The sequence below is a fragment of the Nomia melanderi genome, chromosome 8 (assembly GCF_051020985.1).
Source record: "Nomia melanderi isolate GNS246 chromosome 8, iyNomMela1, whole genome shotgun sequence".
Lineage (NCBI taxonomy): Eukaryota > Metazoa > Arthropoda > Insecta > Hymenoptera > Halictidae > Nomia > Nomia melanderi.
The window spans coordinates 1,969,644-1,986,287 of NC_135006.1; the positions used below are offsets into that span (position 1 = coordinate 1,969,644).

The 16,644-nt window shown below is 28.4% G+C and overlaps 5 protein-coding genes across 14 annotated transcripts; 1 reads left to right on the plus strand and 4 right to left on the minus strand.

The window, feature by feature from the left end:
* Window positions 1-529: 529 nt before the first annotated feature.
* On the minus strand, window positions 530-3,723 carry LOC116426542 (uncharacterized). Of its 5 annotated transcripts, XM_076369958.1 has the most exons (5): window positions 3,574-3,692; window positions 2,937-2,997; window positions 1,837-2,840; window positions 1,457-1,716; window positions 530-1,209 (listed from the first exon to the last, which is right to left on the minus strand). In XM_076369958.1, exons 3-5 carry the CDS (start codon window positions 1,924-1,926, stop codon window positions 1,038-1,040), a joined length of 522 nt encoding a protein of 173 aa, XP_076226073.1. In that variant the 5' UTR covers window positions 1,927-2,840; window positions 2,937-2,997; window positions 3,574-3,692; the 3' UTR covers window positions 530-1,037. The 5 variants fall into 5 exon arrangements, with proteins under 5 accessions (XP_076226073.1, XP_076226076.1, XP_076226075.1 ...); XM_076369961.1 differs by lacking the exon at window positions 2,937-2,997 and having other exon boundaries at window positions 3,574-3,723; XM_076369960.1 differs by lacking the exons at window positions 2,937-2,997; window positions 3,574-3,692 and having other exon boundaries at window positions 1,837-1,939; window positions 2,698-2,819.
* On the plus strand, window positions 2,992-5,619 carry Obp59a (Odorant-binding protein 59a). Of its 2 annotated transcripts, none has more exons than XM_031975618.2 (5): window positions 2,992-3,489; window positions 4,066-4,353; window positions 4,477-4,512; window positions 4,651-4,842; window positions 4,969-5,619. In XM_031975618.2, the coding sequence occupies exons 1-5, from the start codon at window positions 3,394-3,396 to the stop codon at window positions 4,990-4,992; spliced, it is 636 nt and encodes a 211-aa protein (XP_031831478.1). In that variant the 5' UTR covers window positions 2,992-3,393; the 3' UTR covers window positions 4,993-5,619. The 2 variants fall into 2 exon arrangements, with proteins under 2 accessions (XP_031831478.1, XP_031831479.1); XM_031975619.2 differs by lacking the exon at window positions 2,992-3,489 and adding an exon at window positions 3,775-3,924.
* Ist1 (increased sodium tolerance 1-like protein) lies at window positions 5,450-7,529 on the minus strand. 2 transcript variants are annotated; one of them, XM_076369952.1, is made up of 6 exons: window positions 7,125-7,529; window positions 6,755-7,031; window positions 6,520-6,681; window positions 6,291-6,422; window positions 6,124-6,177; window positions 5,450-5,916 (listed from the first exon to the last, which is right to left on the minus strand). In XM_076369952.1, the coding sequence occupies exons 1-6, from the start codon at window positions 7,388-7,390 to the stop codon at window positions 5,794-5,796; spliced, it is 1,014 nt and encodes a 337-aa protein (XP_076226067.1). In that variant the 5' UTR covers window positions 7,391-7,529; the 3' UTR covers window positions 5,450-5,793. The 2 variants fall into 2 exon arrangements, with proteins under 2 accessions (XP_076226067.1, XP_031831464.1); XM_031975604.2 differs by having other exon boundaries at window positions 5,450-5,973; window positions 7,125-7,527.
* Window positions 7,530-8,015: 486 nt separating this feature from the next.
* Chmp1 (charged multivesicular body protein 1) lies at window positions 8,016-10,700 on the minus strand. The gene is made up of 4 exons (XM_031975624.2): window positions 10,333-10,700; window positions 9,499-9,819; window positions 9,273-9,417; window positions 8,016-9,165 (listed from the first exon to the last, which is right to left on the minus strand). The coding sequence occupies exons 1-4, from the start codon at window positions 10,352-10,354 to the stop codon at window positions 9,054-9,056; spliced, it is 600 nt and encodes a 199-aa protein (XP_031831484.1). The 5' UTR covers window positions 10,355-10,700; the 3' UTR covers window positions 8,016-9,053.
* A 2,168-nt stretch (window positions 10,701-12,868) lies between these two features.
* On the minus strand, window positions 12,869-15,978 carry LOC116426540 (protein phosphatase inhibitor 2). Of its 4 annotated transcripts, none has more exons than XM_031975621.2 (5): window positions 15,739-15,978; window positions 15,424-15,642; window positions 14,768-14,953; window positions 14,443-14,522; window positions 12,869-14,270 (listed from the first exon to the last, which is right to left on the minus strand). In XM_031975621.2, the coding sequence occupies exons 2-5, from the start codon at window positions 15,501-15,503 to the stop codon at window positions 14,014-14,016; spliced, it is 603 nt and encodes a 200-aa protein (XP_031831481.1). In that variant the 5' UTR covers window positions 15,504-15,642; window positions 15,739-15,978; the 3' UTR covers window positions 12,869-14,013. The 4 variants fall into 4 exon arrangements, with proteins under 4 accessions (XP_031831481.1, XP_031831482.1, XP_031831480.1 ...); XM_031975622.2 differs by having other exon boundaries at window positions 15,424-15,651; XM_031975620.2 differs by having other exon boundaries at window positions 15,424-15,978.
* Window positions 15,979-16,644: the final 666 nt, after the last annotated feature.

Here is a 16,644-nt window from a genome sequence, read left to right on the forward strand (position 1 = left end):
AGGCTTGAACGGTGTAGGAAGTATGAGACATAAAAGTTTATAAATTAACAAATTACGATTTCGAAAAGGAAATAAAGATTTGAAAATCGTACGGAGGAATAAATAAAATTCCAATTCGAATAGAGTATTTAACATAATTGTTTTATCATAAGTATGGCTTGAAATACACGAGCGTCTTACAAGCTGCATTTTCATTCTTCGATTACATTGAATATTTTGTAGTTGCGTGTCGACTATAAATGAGCTTATTTTTTGCTGGATCATGTCAACGCATTTATATTACATGTAATCAATTGCCTTAAAATACAAATGTCGGTAAGTACGCAAAAAAAAATGCAATTCAATCTAATTGTAGAATATTGCCTTCATCGTGAAAATGTGTTCAGTCACGTACCTCATACGATAAATTCTATAATATCGAAACAGTTCGCGTCCTATTATTATATAGTTGCATAGGTAAATTTTACGTGAAAAAGCACTCGTGTTCTTCAGGCCTAAAAGCAACTTCGTTTATATCCTACTTACTTAAGATCGTATATATATATTTTATAAAAAAAAAAATACCATTACTTAACAATAAATGCTCATTATTTAAATAAGACTGTTACAATTTTATTAAGGTATTAACTTTACCGTAACTTTTTTATTAAAATATTTTTATAATCGGATGTTATGGGTATGAATGTAACGCTTATGACAAATTCCCATATACATAAATGCATATGTATATGTATCAGCAGAACCAATTCTTTGTTACCATTGTATTCATATTTACATTCAGACATATTTGTATCTTTTCATTTATTTTTCTTGTATAATTGTTGATATTATTGAATAAATAATTTAACATTAATTTTATTCTCTCTCCTCCCTCCCCTCCTCCTATATATACAGTGATGTAATAGTTATATAATGATAGCAATAAAAAGTTTACAAACGTGTGCGTGAACATCAGTAATAAAGTTTAAATTCATTGCCATTGTGTAACAGGAGTTGGTGGATTGTATTTAAATAACTGAACGACGAATGATGTTTACTTAATTTTTTAATGCTCGCACGTTACTTTCGTGATGCTTCTCTGTATAACCTTCGAAAGGTCTAGCAACATACTGGACTGTTCTCAGTTTGCCCTTTGCATCGTAGTAGCCATATTGTCCTTTCACAGTACCATCGGAATGCCTTTCTTCCAATCGAAACTGTCTACTTTGCCTGGAAAGAATCGAATATATATATTCATAATTAAAAATTTGCATAAATACGCTTTACGATTCTATACGTGCACGTGTATGCTATTCCTTAACTCTGTAAATTAAATATATTTCATTGAAGTTAGCAGTTATTTAAGTTCGATAAGTAAAATTATAAATATCATAACTTTATAAAACTAACATACCGTTTCATTTCAAACATTTATGAACTAACATTCACGTAGATATAAATTCACTTGTAAATTTACCCGCGTCCAGTGTCAAATCCAAAAACGTAAGTCTGCGGTCCGTCGTGACCTTCGATTTGAAACTGCACCCTGTCTGTTGTTTTAAGCGAACTCCATGGGTTTAAGAATCCGCCATTTTCATTCCTTGGATCCTTGTCGCCCGCTTCGTTTTTTCTTGATTCTTTCTCGATATTTGACGATGCTCGATCGTTATGGTAAAATCGATGATTTTCAAGCTTCGAATCGTTAGTCGCCAATACGAAAGCAACGTTCGCTAATAACTGAAAAAGAGAAAACAAGATTCTTAAGTCTCCAATGCGGACCAACGCAGAACGTGCAGAACAAATTGCTTTTTCGAATCGCAGACTGATTTTCGGCTAGTCTCGCTTTCACGCACTCACATGGTCCATTGCTTTTTCACAAAGGCTGTACTCGCTGTTTACAATTTTATCTTCGATCTTCCACCGTAGCCAATTTACATTATAATACATTGAAAAACAGTATCTGAACGTAATTAGAAAAATACATTTGCAAATCGCGACTCTCGTGACAGCGAAGGTTTACAGCAGTTTACTCGGATGTTCGATTCGAATGAAAAATTATCAAAAGGGAACAGAAATATCATTACCGGAAATCTTCCGACGAAATCATGATTGTTACACAAATTGAAATTAAAGTGATAACATCGAACGTATACGAGAAATTATCGAAAAAATATATAAGAATCTTCGTATCCCTTCTGACAATTATTTTATTCGCTGCATTATGAATTTTGGGTATCCGCGTTCCTTTTCGAAACCCTGCGAATTACTTTGTATAATTAACCGTTTGGATGTTAAACAACTTTTGTGGATATTTAGCAAAAATGCGGAAGTGATTGGGCGTGTATGCAAAAAAATTAATAAGAGTACTTATCTAATGAGATCGCAAATATTGTGTTATTACGGAGAAATATCAAAAAATAACATTTATTCGAATAAATTCACTTTGATTTATTTCTTGAAGAATACAGTAACAAAATTATAATTGATACTGATAAACAGAAGCGCCTTCGCAATTTTGGCACAACACAAGAAGAGCGCTATAGCGCTCCTCAACACTCGAACGGTTAATAAATAATCAATGATAAATAAATGACACGCACAAGTATTCGAAGAATTTTTAAAAGGAGACTTGTACTTACGAGATATACAGGACGCATCCTGCGCTACCAATATACAGAGACGAAGAAGAGAAAAGAGACTGACGATTGAATTACTTACTATGTCAACTTTCTTTCATACTTCCTCTCTCTCTCTCTCGGCAATTTCCCCTACCGATCCACTTTTTCCACAATAGACCTTAATATTATTTATCGAGTGTCGATGGCTGGAGATGGCAATAGGTTGGACTTCATCTATCCTTTCTAAAAGCGTTAAAAGCGTTGAGTAAAGGAACAAACTGTCGCACGTAGTACACATAGTGCGACAATAATTATATCAAAGCATGCGTATTGTATTACTGAAAACTTTCGAAATAAATGATGGAAATCGTGTATTATCGAGACTGTCCTATCCAAACATCTGAAACACATTGAAATAACATTCATCGAAAATCAGAAATATCCAAATAACATCTCATATTATCGAGTCTCTCGTCCGGAGCCTTGAAATACGAATAACATTTTATGGTATCGAGTTTTCCATCCAGAACCCTGAAATGTCTTTCTTCCTGTCCTATGAAAAATGATTCGGAGGCGAAACGAATTAGGATTATGCAATTCGATACACGAGAACCGCGACACAATCAGGATAATCGGAACCGGATACGCGGTACCATCAAAATGTCGTAAATGTCCAGTGAACTCGGATTCTTTTCAGTTGTTATTGCGACAAGTAATTAACGTCAAACTGCTTTCCTGTTTCTTTTGTATTTATACGCGATGAAACACCGGTCGGCTTTCATTAAACCATACGCCGATGCGACGAGGAGTCAGGGGAAGCGTGTTTATCATGAAGCATTTCGTTTGTCTCGTTTTATACTGTATCATTTTGTTTTGCTTCGATGCAGGAATAGTAAGTCGAATTTATTACTAATCGCAACATTCGCGAAACACGATGGTAATTCACTTAAAATTTTTCCATAGGAATGTTACTTACGTTACATTGTATTTCAATTATTCACTATCATTACTATTGCTGTTGATCAATTATAGTTGTTGGTGACAGCACGGTTATATCTGTAGCTACTATTATCAGTAGCACTACTGTTCGTAACGTTGGAAACTGAATTATAGACATCAACGTAATTATACAGTATTTACATAGTATATCTACTACTACGTTAAATGTCACTTGTATTGCTATGCAGTTCTGATTACTAGTATGAAGTTACTGTCACTGTGCTATTAGTATGTCGGTTACGTCAATTTTGTAATTACTCCTTCAAGAATGAGTACTTCAATAATTATTACTTGGATAATTATTGCTTCAGTAATTACTACAGATAAGGTGTGAATGTCTTCGATGTTTTAGAATGAATATTGCTATTCATAACAACATAATTGTTGCGATGACTGTAGTTTTTTAATTAACGATACGCTCGTATCCGAATTTTGACAATCCAGCAAGAATTAAACATTGTTCTTTTAGTGTTTGAAATGTCGTACGGGAAGCCAGCAAATGGATATGCAGTATCAGAAGGTATTTAAAACCTGTCTGAAACGGCACGCCGCTGTAAGTACCGAAAACGATGATTCCACGTCCTCGGACAGCGATAGTTCGGATAGCAACAATTCGGACAGAGATTTCCAAATCGCGACAGGTAATCGTAAAAATGATAGTCAGGATTTTTGGAATTTCAATGATTCTCAGATGAAAAAGGACGATCACAACGGCGACGATCCACGCCATGGGAATAATACCGATCGGGACAAAGCGGTAAGTACCTGTTCATCTGGAGGAATTATGAATTATTTGAGAAAAAAAATGTATTCAACGTTTTATTTAATTTATTACGTTGTATTAGGTAATTGCGTGAAATAAAGTTATTTTTTATTCTAGTGCGTTATACAATGTTTCTTCGATGAAATGAACGCGGTGAGTATAGACAATGATAAGTGAGAAACATAAATTTACTTGAATTACTTTATTTTACATTACTGTAACTATTTTTTGCTGTTTCTCGAATTATTTCGTCAAAATGAGATATAATTTAAATAAATTAAAAAACAATAGGTAGACGAAAAAGGGTTTCCTGAAAGAGATTTGGTAATTCCATTGATGAATCAAGATGTTCGCGATCCAGAATTAAAAGATTTTATTGAAGAATCGGTGATAGAATGTTTCCGATATCTTGAATCGATTAAGAAAGATAAGTGTGAATTTTCGCAAAATCTTTTGAAGTGTTTTGCTGAGAAAGGTCAACAAGTTAGTATTTATTACAGTTCATGTGATATTGATAATTTTAACATTATTGAAATATATTTTTTATTTCAACCTTTTTTTTTAAGTAATATCGTGTTACTGTTATTATTATTATTATTATTATTTCAGCAATGCGAAGATTGGGAAAATTGATGAAGTGTAAAACTCTTCTTGTACATTTTAAAAAATAAAAAATGGAATGTGACGAATATTAAATAAATAAATAATGGGTTGAACATTATTGATAATTATAATTTTTTATAACATAAAATAATAAAAGGAATTTGAAGACACTTTATCGCAAAGCGTACATGTACAAATATTTAAATACTTTTATACAACATAATTTTCAGAAATTTTTTAACGAAATATTGTACGCAAATGTGGAATATAAATGTTTTACAATATTTATGTGAAGAAATTTAAACATAAACTAACAGAAGATACATATCAAAATCTCTTCGAAACTTATCTAATATTACAATTTTTACAAATGTATGTTATTTTATGTATTCTATTGCTTTGATAATGCACATGACGAAATTATAGAACCACATTATGAAATTTATAGCTTCAAGGCATACTTAAATCATTGAAAGTAAGCTCTGGCTAAATCAAGTATATTTTAATTTATAGTTCTTATACATTTTAGAAATTCTTTTTATTAATCTTTTTCCAATTTACATTTCATAAGCATTGAATTAATACCGGAAAGATATTAATTCAAAATTACTCTAAATACTAAGAAGAAAATGTTTTACGAATATCTTTTAAAGCTAATATTGAAGAATATTTTATAGTAATTGTTACCAGCACTGCTATTTAGTTATTCAAAATGTAAAATACTATACAACGATAAAGCTACGCTTTTTTTTTAATTTTTACAGTTGTACATATGTATGATGTATTATAACATACATATTTTATACAATATAACTTTATGAACACGAAATACTATTTTCTTTTCTTTAAATCTTCGAATCGCTTCATTAAATCGTCAAAATCAATATCTTCGGCAGTAGTCGAATTATTTGGAGGTAAGTCGTTCTCTGATGGGACAGCTGGCAAATCTGGAAGCTGAAAATCATTCATTGGCATTTTCGATCTTGGTTGTGGTTTTGGTTTCTGGTCAGACTGTAATAAAGAATCACAAATTAAAGTATAAAAAGATATTTATAAGTACGTTTAAACAATTGCTTTTAAAATAAAAGAGTATCATAACAAACTTAATAAAATTAATTGTAAGACTACTCATTTTCATAAGAATATATATTGTTACTTAACCTGTTTGTTTAAATCAGGTGGAAATGAACTATAAGGTGGAGGTAGATCATTTTCCTGAACAAATTAAAATTGTACCGTTAAAAAATATTTTTCAGAAGAAATAAATTCATTGGAGGTCTTATATATTTGAAGTATTTATTTATAGAAGTGATGTCATCATTACTCACAGGCTTGTTTCCATTGGAGTTATCCAAAGGAATATTGTAAGAAACATTAGGAATATTATGAGGAATATTTTGGGCTTTATTTTCTGAAGGACCTGCAGGAGATATAAATCCGATAGGTGCTTTCTCTGAATTCTAGGAAAATAAAATAGTAAAAGATTAATTTTGTTTCAGAACAATTAACTATATATTATTTAAAAATTAAATTTTTCTGCGAATGAATATTACTTACCATGAAGTTGGCTGTAGGATCTGGTAACAAAGGAGGTTGTGGAAATCCAATAAATCCAACTGGTTGTGGAAAACCACCTCCAGATGCTGTATCTAAATTATTTCTAGCTTCTCCATTACCTCCAATATCTATCAACAATGCCTCTTGTCCCTGTGCTATTACCTACAACATTGAAATTGAAACATTTACATATTATATATTACCACTATTATACATCTTGATTCATCATTTCTACCTGTGGATCTGGCTCAAATTCAACATTGTAATTCTTTGCGATTTCTACAAGATACTTCTCAACAAGAAGTTTAGATGGCGATTGTACGCTCATCTTCTGTTTCAATTTTTCAGAAATAGTATGCACAGCTTCTTCTCTACATGCATCTGTATATTGTTTGCCATACTTCACGGCAAACATATCAGCAATAACCTTCATTTCTCGGACATCAGTCTGAATTCTAGGAGCTGCCCAAATTATTGTAGAGATAGCTTCTGCTAGGCCTTCATCTAATTCTCTGTAACGAAAAGAAACATAAATGATACGATCCTAATAACATAATATGAAAAGCCTGTTGTCGTATTGTAATCGTTATTCAAGTAATTCTTACTTCATTTGCGTGATAAGCCCAAAGCGTGCTAATAAAAGATCACAATACATTTCAAGCAGTTCCATAGCCTCAACCATGTAATCTTCCCTAATGATGTGTTCTACACAGATTCTAGCTCGTTCAACTTTTCCTGCTGCAATATAATCAGCAATTTCTTTTCGCGCTTTCTGTGCAAGTTCAGTTTTCTTTTTTTCAAGAAGTTGCATTCGATAGATTGCTAGACGCAAATGCGTCTTTAATGTCTTAAGTGAGCGTTTCGAGTACATTTTTGTTCGGTGTTTTCGTATCACAAATATGAACAATTAATATGATCCGTCATACTTTGACGTGGGACGTTGATACTTATTATTCAGGGTTGAATCTAACATTCTTGGGCGGAAACTTGATTAGTAGTAAGCTTACAGCACACACCACTCATAGCGCTAGTATCATTACGTGTAACAAGACAATCGCTAGGCCTGAAGTACAATTGTGTATATATAAATGTATTTTATAGGTCAGTACGTTGTTATATGTTGAATATAAGTTGCTCAAATTCTTATTCATCTATCAGTTGGATTTTTCTCTTTCTTGTTTACTTATGGTACGCATCATTAATGGCGCTACAAAGGTTTAACTTTTTATATACGAGTTACCCATTCATAATAGTTCATAATTCAGGGAATAGCACACGTGGTGTTTGGGTAGTGACAGCTGAAAACAACCCAAATTTAAATACAATTTCAAATATAAGGTTTTTTTTTAATATGTTTTGCTAAAGGATAAGTGTAAACTTTTAAGTTCAAATAAAATAAGAAAATTTTAATGACCAGGAAAAAGTATCTTACAAATATTGAATTGTTCCAGTATTTCCTTATTCATAGCTAGATAAAAATGTAATGGTCATTAAGCTATGCATTGCATAAATTTATTTTTATAAATTATACAATATATTTATGTATAATATTGAATATTCAAAATGTGACATATATAATATACAAATATTACAAATTATTCTTAAAATATAATTTACATGAATTACATTTGCCTAAAATATTTTTATAGTGCAAGTATTAATATAATATTAATAAAGCACATTTTGAAAAATTCTTTTGTAAAATAACAATGCAAATTTAAATGTACACTGTATAACATATAGTTAAAAATAATTTTAAATTATTTGAAATAAATGTGTAATATTATATTTAACTCTTGTATTAATAATTAAAGCAGATAAAAACATATTTCCAAAAGCTATGTAAGTAATATAAAATATTTCAGTATTTCTTTTAATACTTTTTAGTGTTAATGTCTTTAAATTCTTATTAAAACAGAACAAGATTTGCATATTTTATAACAAATGCTTATGTTTATTTTAATTAAGCTTTACTAATCTAAGTTTGTTATGTTATGTGTACATTCTTTTACAAAAATAATTAAGCACAATGCTAACATTACATTTTAATATCTCTTATTAGATAAAATTCTGAAGTTCCTAAATAGCAGGTGTATTTAAGATACAGTGAAATTTATTTTGTGTACATGAATTTTTGAGTTTAACATATTCTTTTTTAACATAAATGTTATTGTAAAAAGACAATTGCATAGAATCATAATTTATAGGTGAATTAAATAACAATATATATTCACTGCATTGCACTCACATATTATTATGGTTAAACATACTCAATTAAGGTTTTAAAATTTTAATTGGCGCTAAATGATTAGAATATAAGCATTAAATATTAAATATTTTTCGTTATTTCAAATAACTATTCCTTATAAACGTAAGAAGCATGTATGTATGTTTATAACAATTAAATATGCTTTAAAAAAAGTTTTGTTGTCTTCTTTCCTGAACATATTACTGCTAGTTATATGGTATAAGCATCAATTATATACGTTTCCTTTTATGTATCTGTGCAATTTCTTGTTTCTATATGTACATTACTATTCTCGGAGCCTTGCTAATCGCTGTGTGAGTTCGTCTTGTTCTTGACTGACAGTAGAGGTACCTATACTACCTAAATTTCCGGATGGCAATTCCATATTCAGTTCCAAACTGTAAAATACATGATATTTAATGGTTAAATAGAAGGTATAGTAATTGAATTATGAATAAATTAAATTTATCATAAATGAATAACTTAAAATGGATAAAATATTCACCCAGCTTCATCTGCAACTTGCTGTAATAATGATTCAACATCATTCTGTGGTACACTAGTAGTTGTAGTTTGGGACATTGCATTTTCCATGTATGAACTTTGAACATCCAGATCTTCAAATTGACTTTCAAATTTGTCCATTAAACCTAAACGTAAATTAACAATTTAATTGTTTTTAATTTAATTAATTAATAAAATTTTTATATGATTAATGTCTTTCTTGCTACCTGAAATTTTTTCCAAGTTCATCGACTTCATTGCAGCATCCATTGCCTTCACCACTCCAGCCATTGATTGAGTAACTTTGCGTGTAGTAAGAGCAGTTTGCACTCTACTAGCCACTGCGTCAACCCTTGCACTCATACGCAAATAATTTAATGCTTGATTGTGCTGACGAATTGCATTTTCTGCATGAATACGAGCACCCTCCATATTGCCCTTTTGAATGGCTTTTTTTATTTTAGCCTTTTCCACTTTTTCTTCTTTCTCACATTTCTTTGAATTCCTTTCTAACTCTTTTACAGCAAATTTAAGATTAAATAGGTTTTCTACAGAACAGTTTAGGAAAACATTTATGATATTTGTAAGGTGATATTATAATAAATGTATAGTTCTGCAGCAATATTTGAAAATATTAATGCAAAGAAAATAGAACAAAAATCACAAACAAATTTATAAACGATTTGAATGACTAGCTTGCTTATACCTAACATAACCTTATTCCAAAATGAAAACTGTCAAAAATTGTTGACAATTATATGAAAGAAATTACAATTTTGTTGTGTAAAACATTTAATTGACATTCTGAAAAAATTGCCAACTCTAAAAACAGAACTTATTATTTGAATTATCTTCAAAAATATGAATGTAAATAATGAAATATATAATTCGTTTTAGATTATTTAGTTATACTAGACAAGTTGATTATAAACGAGATTATATTCGATAAAAATTGTTATACAAAAAGAAACATATAATTAGTAAATGTTATTTTAAATTACTCACATTAAATTTAAATCAATGTATACAAATAATACAAAATATTTAGAAAAAAAGGATACTTTCCATCTGAGAGACGGACATGGCTGACTGTTCGGCCCCCGTTGTGACGAAATTAATGTAATTAGTGTTTAAAGCAATAGGATGATTTCTTTCTTAAAAAATAGATCCGTTCAATACTTGAGTCACGATTTGACTTCGGTTGATTTATCACTTTATCATTACATAAACTGACATGTCAACTGTTGACATCAACAGGTATATTTAAAATAATTACAATTAAGTGTAATTGGTCTCACAGATTGTATTCAAGGCACTATTAATCAGAATTATTACTAATCTTTTCCAAGCTGGCATGAATGAAAATTAAGACTTGTATAGAAAGATTAAAATTATAAGTCAGTGTATAAACTGCTATATCGACTGAAACAATCTTAAATAAAGTTACTGTAGATGCGAAAGTCGACTGATTTTTTAAAAGTATATTTGTAATTCTCTTTGAATTCCAAATAACATTAAATCTTCTATTAAACTTCATGAGTCTTCCCAATATAATATATTTTGAGCAACTAAAATGCTACAGACACATGAAGTCGGCAATTTAGATGTTATAATTGAATTGAAAGTTCATGCGATACGAAAAACTTGTTTAGAAATCTATTACGAATGTATTAAGATGGTTAACTTTACCATATATTTCATACATATTACATAGTGCAAAATAAACTTAAAATAAATTAAATAAACTTGTAGAATCAATATCGTACATTTTATTACACATTAATTTTTTGGGTAAAACAAAAATACGTAAGGAATAATGATGAACTAATATAAGGATTCGAAAATAGGATGAGAAATATAGAATCTAATATTAATTAAAATAAAAACAAAAAGGATTTCTGACAATCAGAAATATTAAAATAATAACTATTAGCTGTTAATTAAAACGAAGTTGTATACTATGTACAGAAGATGCAGGATTGTAGAAGAAACTGTATATCAAACAGACAACTATTATGCTTAAACAACTCTCTTAATGAAATTTCGGGAAAATTTAGTTTATTATAGCTCTCGTGTCTTACAAAAATTTAAAATAATATAATAAAAATAGTTATAATAATAACTATTTTATGTAACTTATTAATATAAGTTTTTCAATTTCTCTAAGATTGATACAATAATTTTCTTATATTTTTCATTGAACACTTTCCACAGATTGCAGACATTAAATGTTATGATCAAAAATTAAAATTATAAAATAATGATATATGACTGTCCTTAATCTATTTATTCATTACAATTCATTCTACTCTAAGTTATCTTATGCTAAGCTTAAAGCTGCAGATTTGAGTATTGTAACTAATGTAAGCGTAAAAGCTTGTATGCAATAATACAATAAAGTAAAGAATTTAATTATGTTAACATAATAAGGGGTGCTAATATGCACCATAATGTAAACAGAATTTAATAAGTGTACATACATCCATTACATTACATATTCCATTAATCAAGTTAGTAAAAAATTATATACAGTAAGCAACGTGTAATTGAAGTTATTCTCCTATAACTAATATGAGTAAGCTTATGGTTCACCTAAGTTGCTTTACAAGAAAAATGATTTATATCTCGCAACATATCTATTTCTGTTTAAATTTTATTGCTGAAGTAGACTTTAAAATTTAACAAATAATTAAATTGTTGTTTAGCTTGTAACATCTGGCAAAACTGACTACAGTGACTGTAATCGCTATTAATATAATGATCATCTATAGCATATACTACATATAAAAATGTTGATACTGAACAGTGTGAAAAAAATATTAAAATCGCTGAAACATTCAGTTTGGCGTTTAATTCGCAGTTCTATTCCTTTCTATATATAAATCCTAACGTATTGTATTCGTTGTTATTACACATATTTACAATGCAATATATAATCTGAAACGACACACTAGTATGTTAGACGGCATCTAATCATCTATAACTAATTCGGACGAGCAATTCTTTGAGCCTACAAAAATATGTATGTGCTTCATGGTACGAAAACTATTTTAAAAAAACATAATTTCGATTGTCTAAACGATGATCCCTCTTGCTGCAATATAAAAAAACATTTGCAGTTTTCTAATCTTAGAATGTTTAATAAAGAAATAGAAAGAGCAGTCTAAAATTTCAAATAACATGTGGAATTAGAAACTTTTGTTACTATTGCTTTTTAATACTATAGTTTGTATAGTATTATGTAAAGTATGCAATAAAATAATAAATAAACTTTAAAAAAAAATGTAGAAATTTAAAACTGAATAAAGTAGATTTGACACAATAGGCGAAATACCAGAATTGGACTACATTTTCAATGGCAATATAGATCCAACTTCGTTAACTGAGTAACAAAAGTTCTATCACAATATATTATTTTTTATGCATTATTTTATGGACATAATTTTTTTATCAAAATTAATCAAAGTTCTATATGATAATAAAGTAAATTTTATAGAAAAATATATACAATATTTTACGACTTTAATTTTTAATAATATTTTTAACTTAGTAAAGCAATTAATATTGATAATTATACTAGTGTGAAGACATCGATAATCTGATTGTGAAATTTTTTATTAAAGTTTACAGAAAATCCTATTTGGAAATTAATTTATAGACTGTAGTATATAGTCAGAAGTACCTTCAAGATATTTTTTTCGTAAATATACGATATTCTCAAAAAATGGAAATAAAAATTATTATATATTCATTTAACGATTTATTATAAACAACTGGGTTCATGCTATTAATTTCAATACTCTAAATCTCTTTTCACTCATCATACAATTTTCATGTTCAATAACTCAAAAATATCCAAAGTATTTTATTCTCATGTAGGAATCACTCGTTTTCTAATTACACTGTTAAAATATTTATTAACAAGATCAGTTGTAATTTCATAAATTCCTCAGCATTAAATTAAACGATTTTTTGTTTGTAATATGTAAAAAAAGATTACAAAATTATTGTAAACATAATTAATTAATGAAATATTATAAAATTAGTTCATTATTTACGCAAAAGTAAATATTTTAAATAACCTAGAATAGATGAATGAAATAACAGTGTAATTTAATTAATAAATTGAAATGTTAAGTAATCATATAATAACAATTTACCGATTAAAATGTTAATAACTGATAACTACAAGTTAATTAAACAATTAATAATTGTATTAGTCTTCACTACAGCACCAATATATATCAGCAAAGTACTGTTAGTTTGTCATGATATCTAAAGAAATCTATACTTTTATTCTTAAAACTGTTACTACTTTTTGTACATTCAGGGAAACAAGTAAGTGCCATTTTGAATTTCGAATTAATTAATTTTGAACTGTCAAATAATTGAAAATGTGAAGAACAAATGCCTGTTTAATTATTAATTATTTAGTTTGAATGCTTGTAATTAATTACGCAATTAATTACCTATATATTGACACTAACTTTCGTTGTGTAATTAATTACACTGATCAATTAATAAGTTCATTTTTAGAAAATGATAAACCAATCAGTCGTAAAAATTTATTGACTTCATCGTTTAACTAACCTAAGAAAGACAATACTACTCAACTAATAATTTAGTTTGTCTATTAATTACCGGACAAAAGGAAGTAGATTTTACCACAAACAGAAAATATGAGATAAATTACCTCTATATTTTGGTAATTCATAATATTTTTTTTGCAGTCCTTAGCCGTATCATTTCTGCTCTGCTTTATCACAGGACGGCATGCACTTGTATCTAACATCAAAGTTAATTTGTTCAGAAAGATAAGACATGTTATCGTCATCCTTTTGTATATCTTCTTCATGATCCTCTTCTTTCTTCATTTCTTCTTCATCATCTTCGTCCTCGTCATCTTCATCTTGTTCCAGTAATTGTTTTCGAGCCATCTGTACTACTTGCCACTCTCGATAATGCTGTTTTCTCTTAGCTTCGAATGCTTTCCTTTTCTCTGAAATGGTGACAACTAAATTGGTACTTGTCTTACCATTTTAACAGCATAACAGTGATATTGGTTTCGATAAATGGCTTTCTATTTTCTCACTGCTCTTACATTTCTGATGACTTTACTTATGTTACATGATATATATAAATTTTTAATGTATTCTTAATTAATTAATTACCTCTTTCCTCAGGTGTTTCCTTCTCATCTTCATCTTCACTTGACTCTTCAAATATTTTTGGCTTGCTGCTACCTGCCAATCTGATAAGTAAGGGTAATGAAACAGATTTACAAGAATTTTTTGGAATATAGTTAATTATAGTTAGCAAGTTAGAATACAGTTAACAAAATCATTACTTCTATGATTAGCAAAGTAAATCTATTCAAAATTAGTATTTAAATATCAATTCATTAATTATGATTTCTTATGTTATTTTACATCATAGTAATTCTTAATATTACACAATCGTATATTAAATTTAATACAAATTTATTAATACACTTACTTGGCTGCAACTGCATTAGAATCTAATTGATCAAATTCAAATTCACCCTGCAGGCCTTCGTAGTTGTATGGGGTTTTTGGTTCATCAATTTTCATATGCCCATAATCTTTCTCTGCTGGGTGCAGTGTTGCTATTATGTTCATTTCATCCCATTTTGTTTCTTTCGGTGGCCTACAGCAATAATTACTACTGAATATTATAGATTTGTTCACAACGATATAACATAATGAATCAAAGTATTATACACTTTATTTTTTAAATCACAAAAAATGTTGTATTGTATTGACCATGTTTCAACGATAACTATTCCAAGATGCTATATTTTAAACATATTCTGAATGACAACTATAATTTTCATTAATTGTTTGATGATTAAAGTAAGAAATATAATAAACAGATAGTAATCTACAATTGTAATACAAAGTAATTGAATAAACATGTAAGAAATTAACGTACTTAATATCAACGTAATTTACAATTTACCTAACCTTAAAGAATAATTCTACACTGAACCTTAAATACCGAATTAGTAACAATTAAAAAAACACAAAAGTAACCTTTATTTTATTTTTTCTCAGAATAATGAATATAAAATTATTATTTCTATATTAAAACAAACTAGAAATAAGGAATTAATATACATTAAAAGTTTTTACCTAGATATATCTGGATTATCAAAACTGCTGGATGATTTCAAAATTCCTTTCGTTGGTCGTTTCGAAAGATTTTCTGCCATTTTGAGATAAATTGATTCACAGTTGATAATTATAAAACATGACGGTTCTCCGGAAAGTTAATTTTTCGTCTCAACGTTTTCGCTCGAATTAGAAGATGATCAGGCTGACAATTGTTTACAAGTGTTGACAATTAACCACCTTAAAAACCTTCAGTTCAGATCACAAAATTACGAGTTGTGATTGGTGCCATGTTGCACAACATATTATACGTAGAGAATATTTCGAATAAATTACTTTGTAACAGTGCGATGCATTTGAAATGATTCACCAGAAGATTTAAATCTACGCCTTGATTAGTATTGCAATGTAATAAGGAAGAAATTTTGTTACACACATATCTCTGCATCTTTCATTATACGATTAGTCGATAATAAAATTAAGAAGTTCCTATAATACCGAAAAGCTTTAAACATGTATTATTAAATGCTCAGAATGTGGCTCACTAAATATGTAAGTTGGAGAACGCAAAAAGATTATTTTATTACCAACACAAATTTTCCAGAAACTTTTTCTTCACTAAATTCCTAGTAAATTTTCAAGAAATTTCGTGAATATATTTTCAACAATTCCTTTACCCACGAATGAATTTTTTTATAACATTAATGAAAATTAATTATTAACAAATACATTTGTTTACAGTATATTAGTTTTACATAACAAATTAATTATACAAAACAAAATAAATTTGTGAAACAAGACACTTGGGTAAATTTATAGAGATTCTTTTACAAAATATAATAAATTGTTATTTGTTTAGTAGAGAACATTAATTTGTGATTACATTGAATAAAGAGTGTAAAAACAAGAGAATACATGTCCACGAAATAATGTATTATATAGTTAAATTATAAAAATATATTAAGACTTTGAATATTCATTTTGCCTTATATTTCTAAATTAAATATTATAGTAACAAAGAATAATTTAGAATTATAGCAAGTTTTTGAAGTTGAAATTGTTTTTTATTTAATTTTCTTCAATTTGAAATGTAAAATAAATTAAGTCTGAATTTAAAAGCAGATTTTTTAAAAAACAGATATTTAAACATTTGTTATTCGTCTATATAATTTAAATTAAATACTACAATTATTTTCAATAAAAGAAGTTTATATTTTTTTCAAGTATTATAAAGTTGATTAT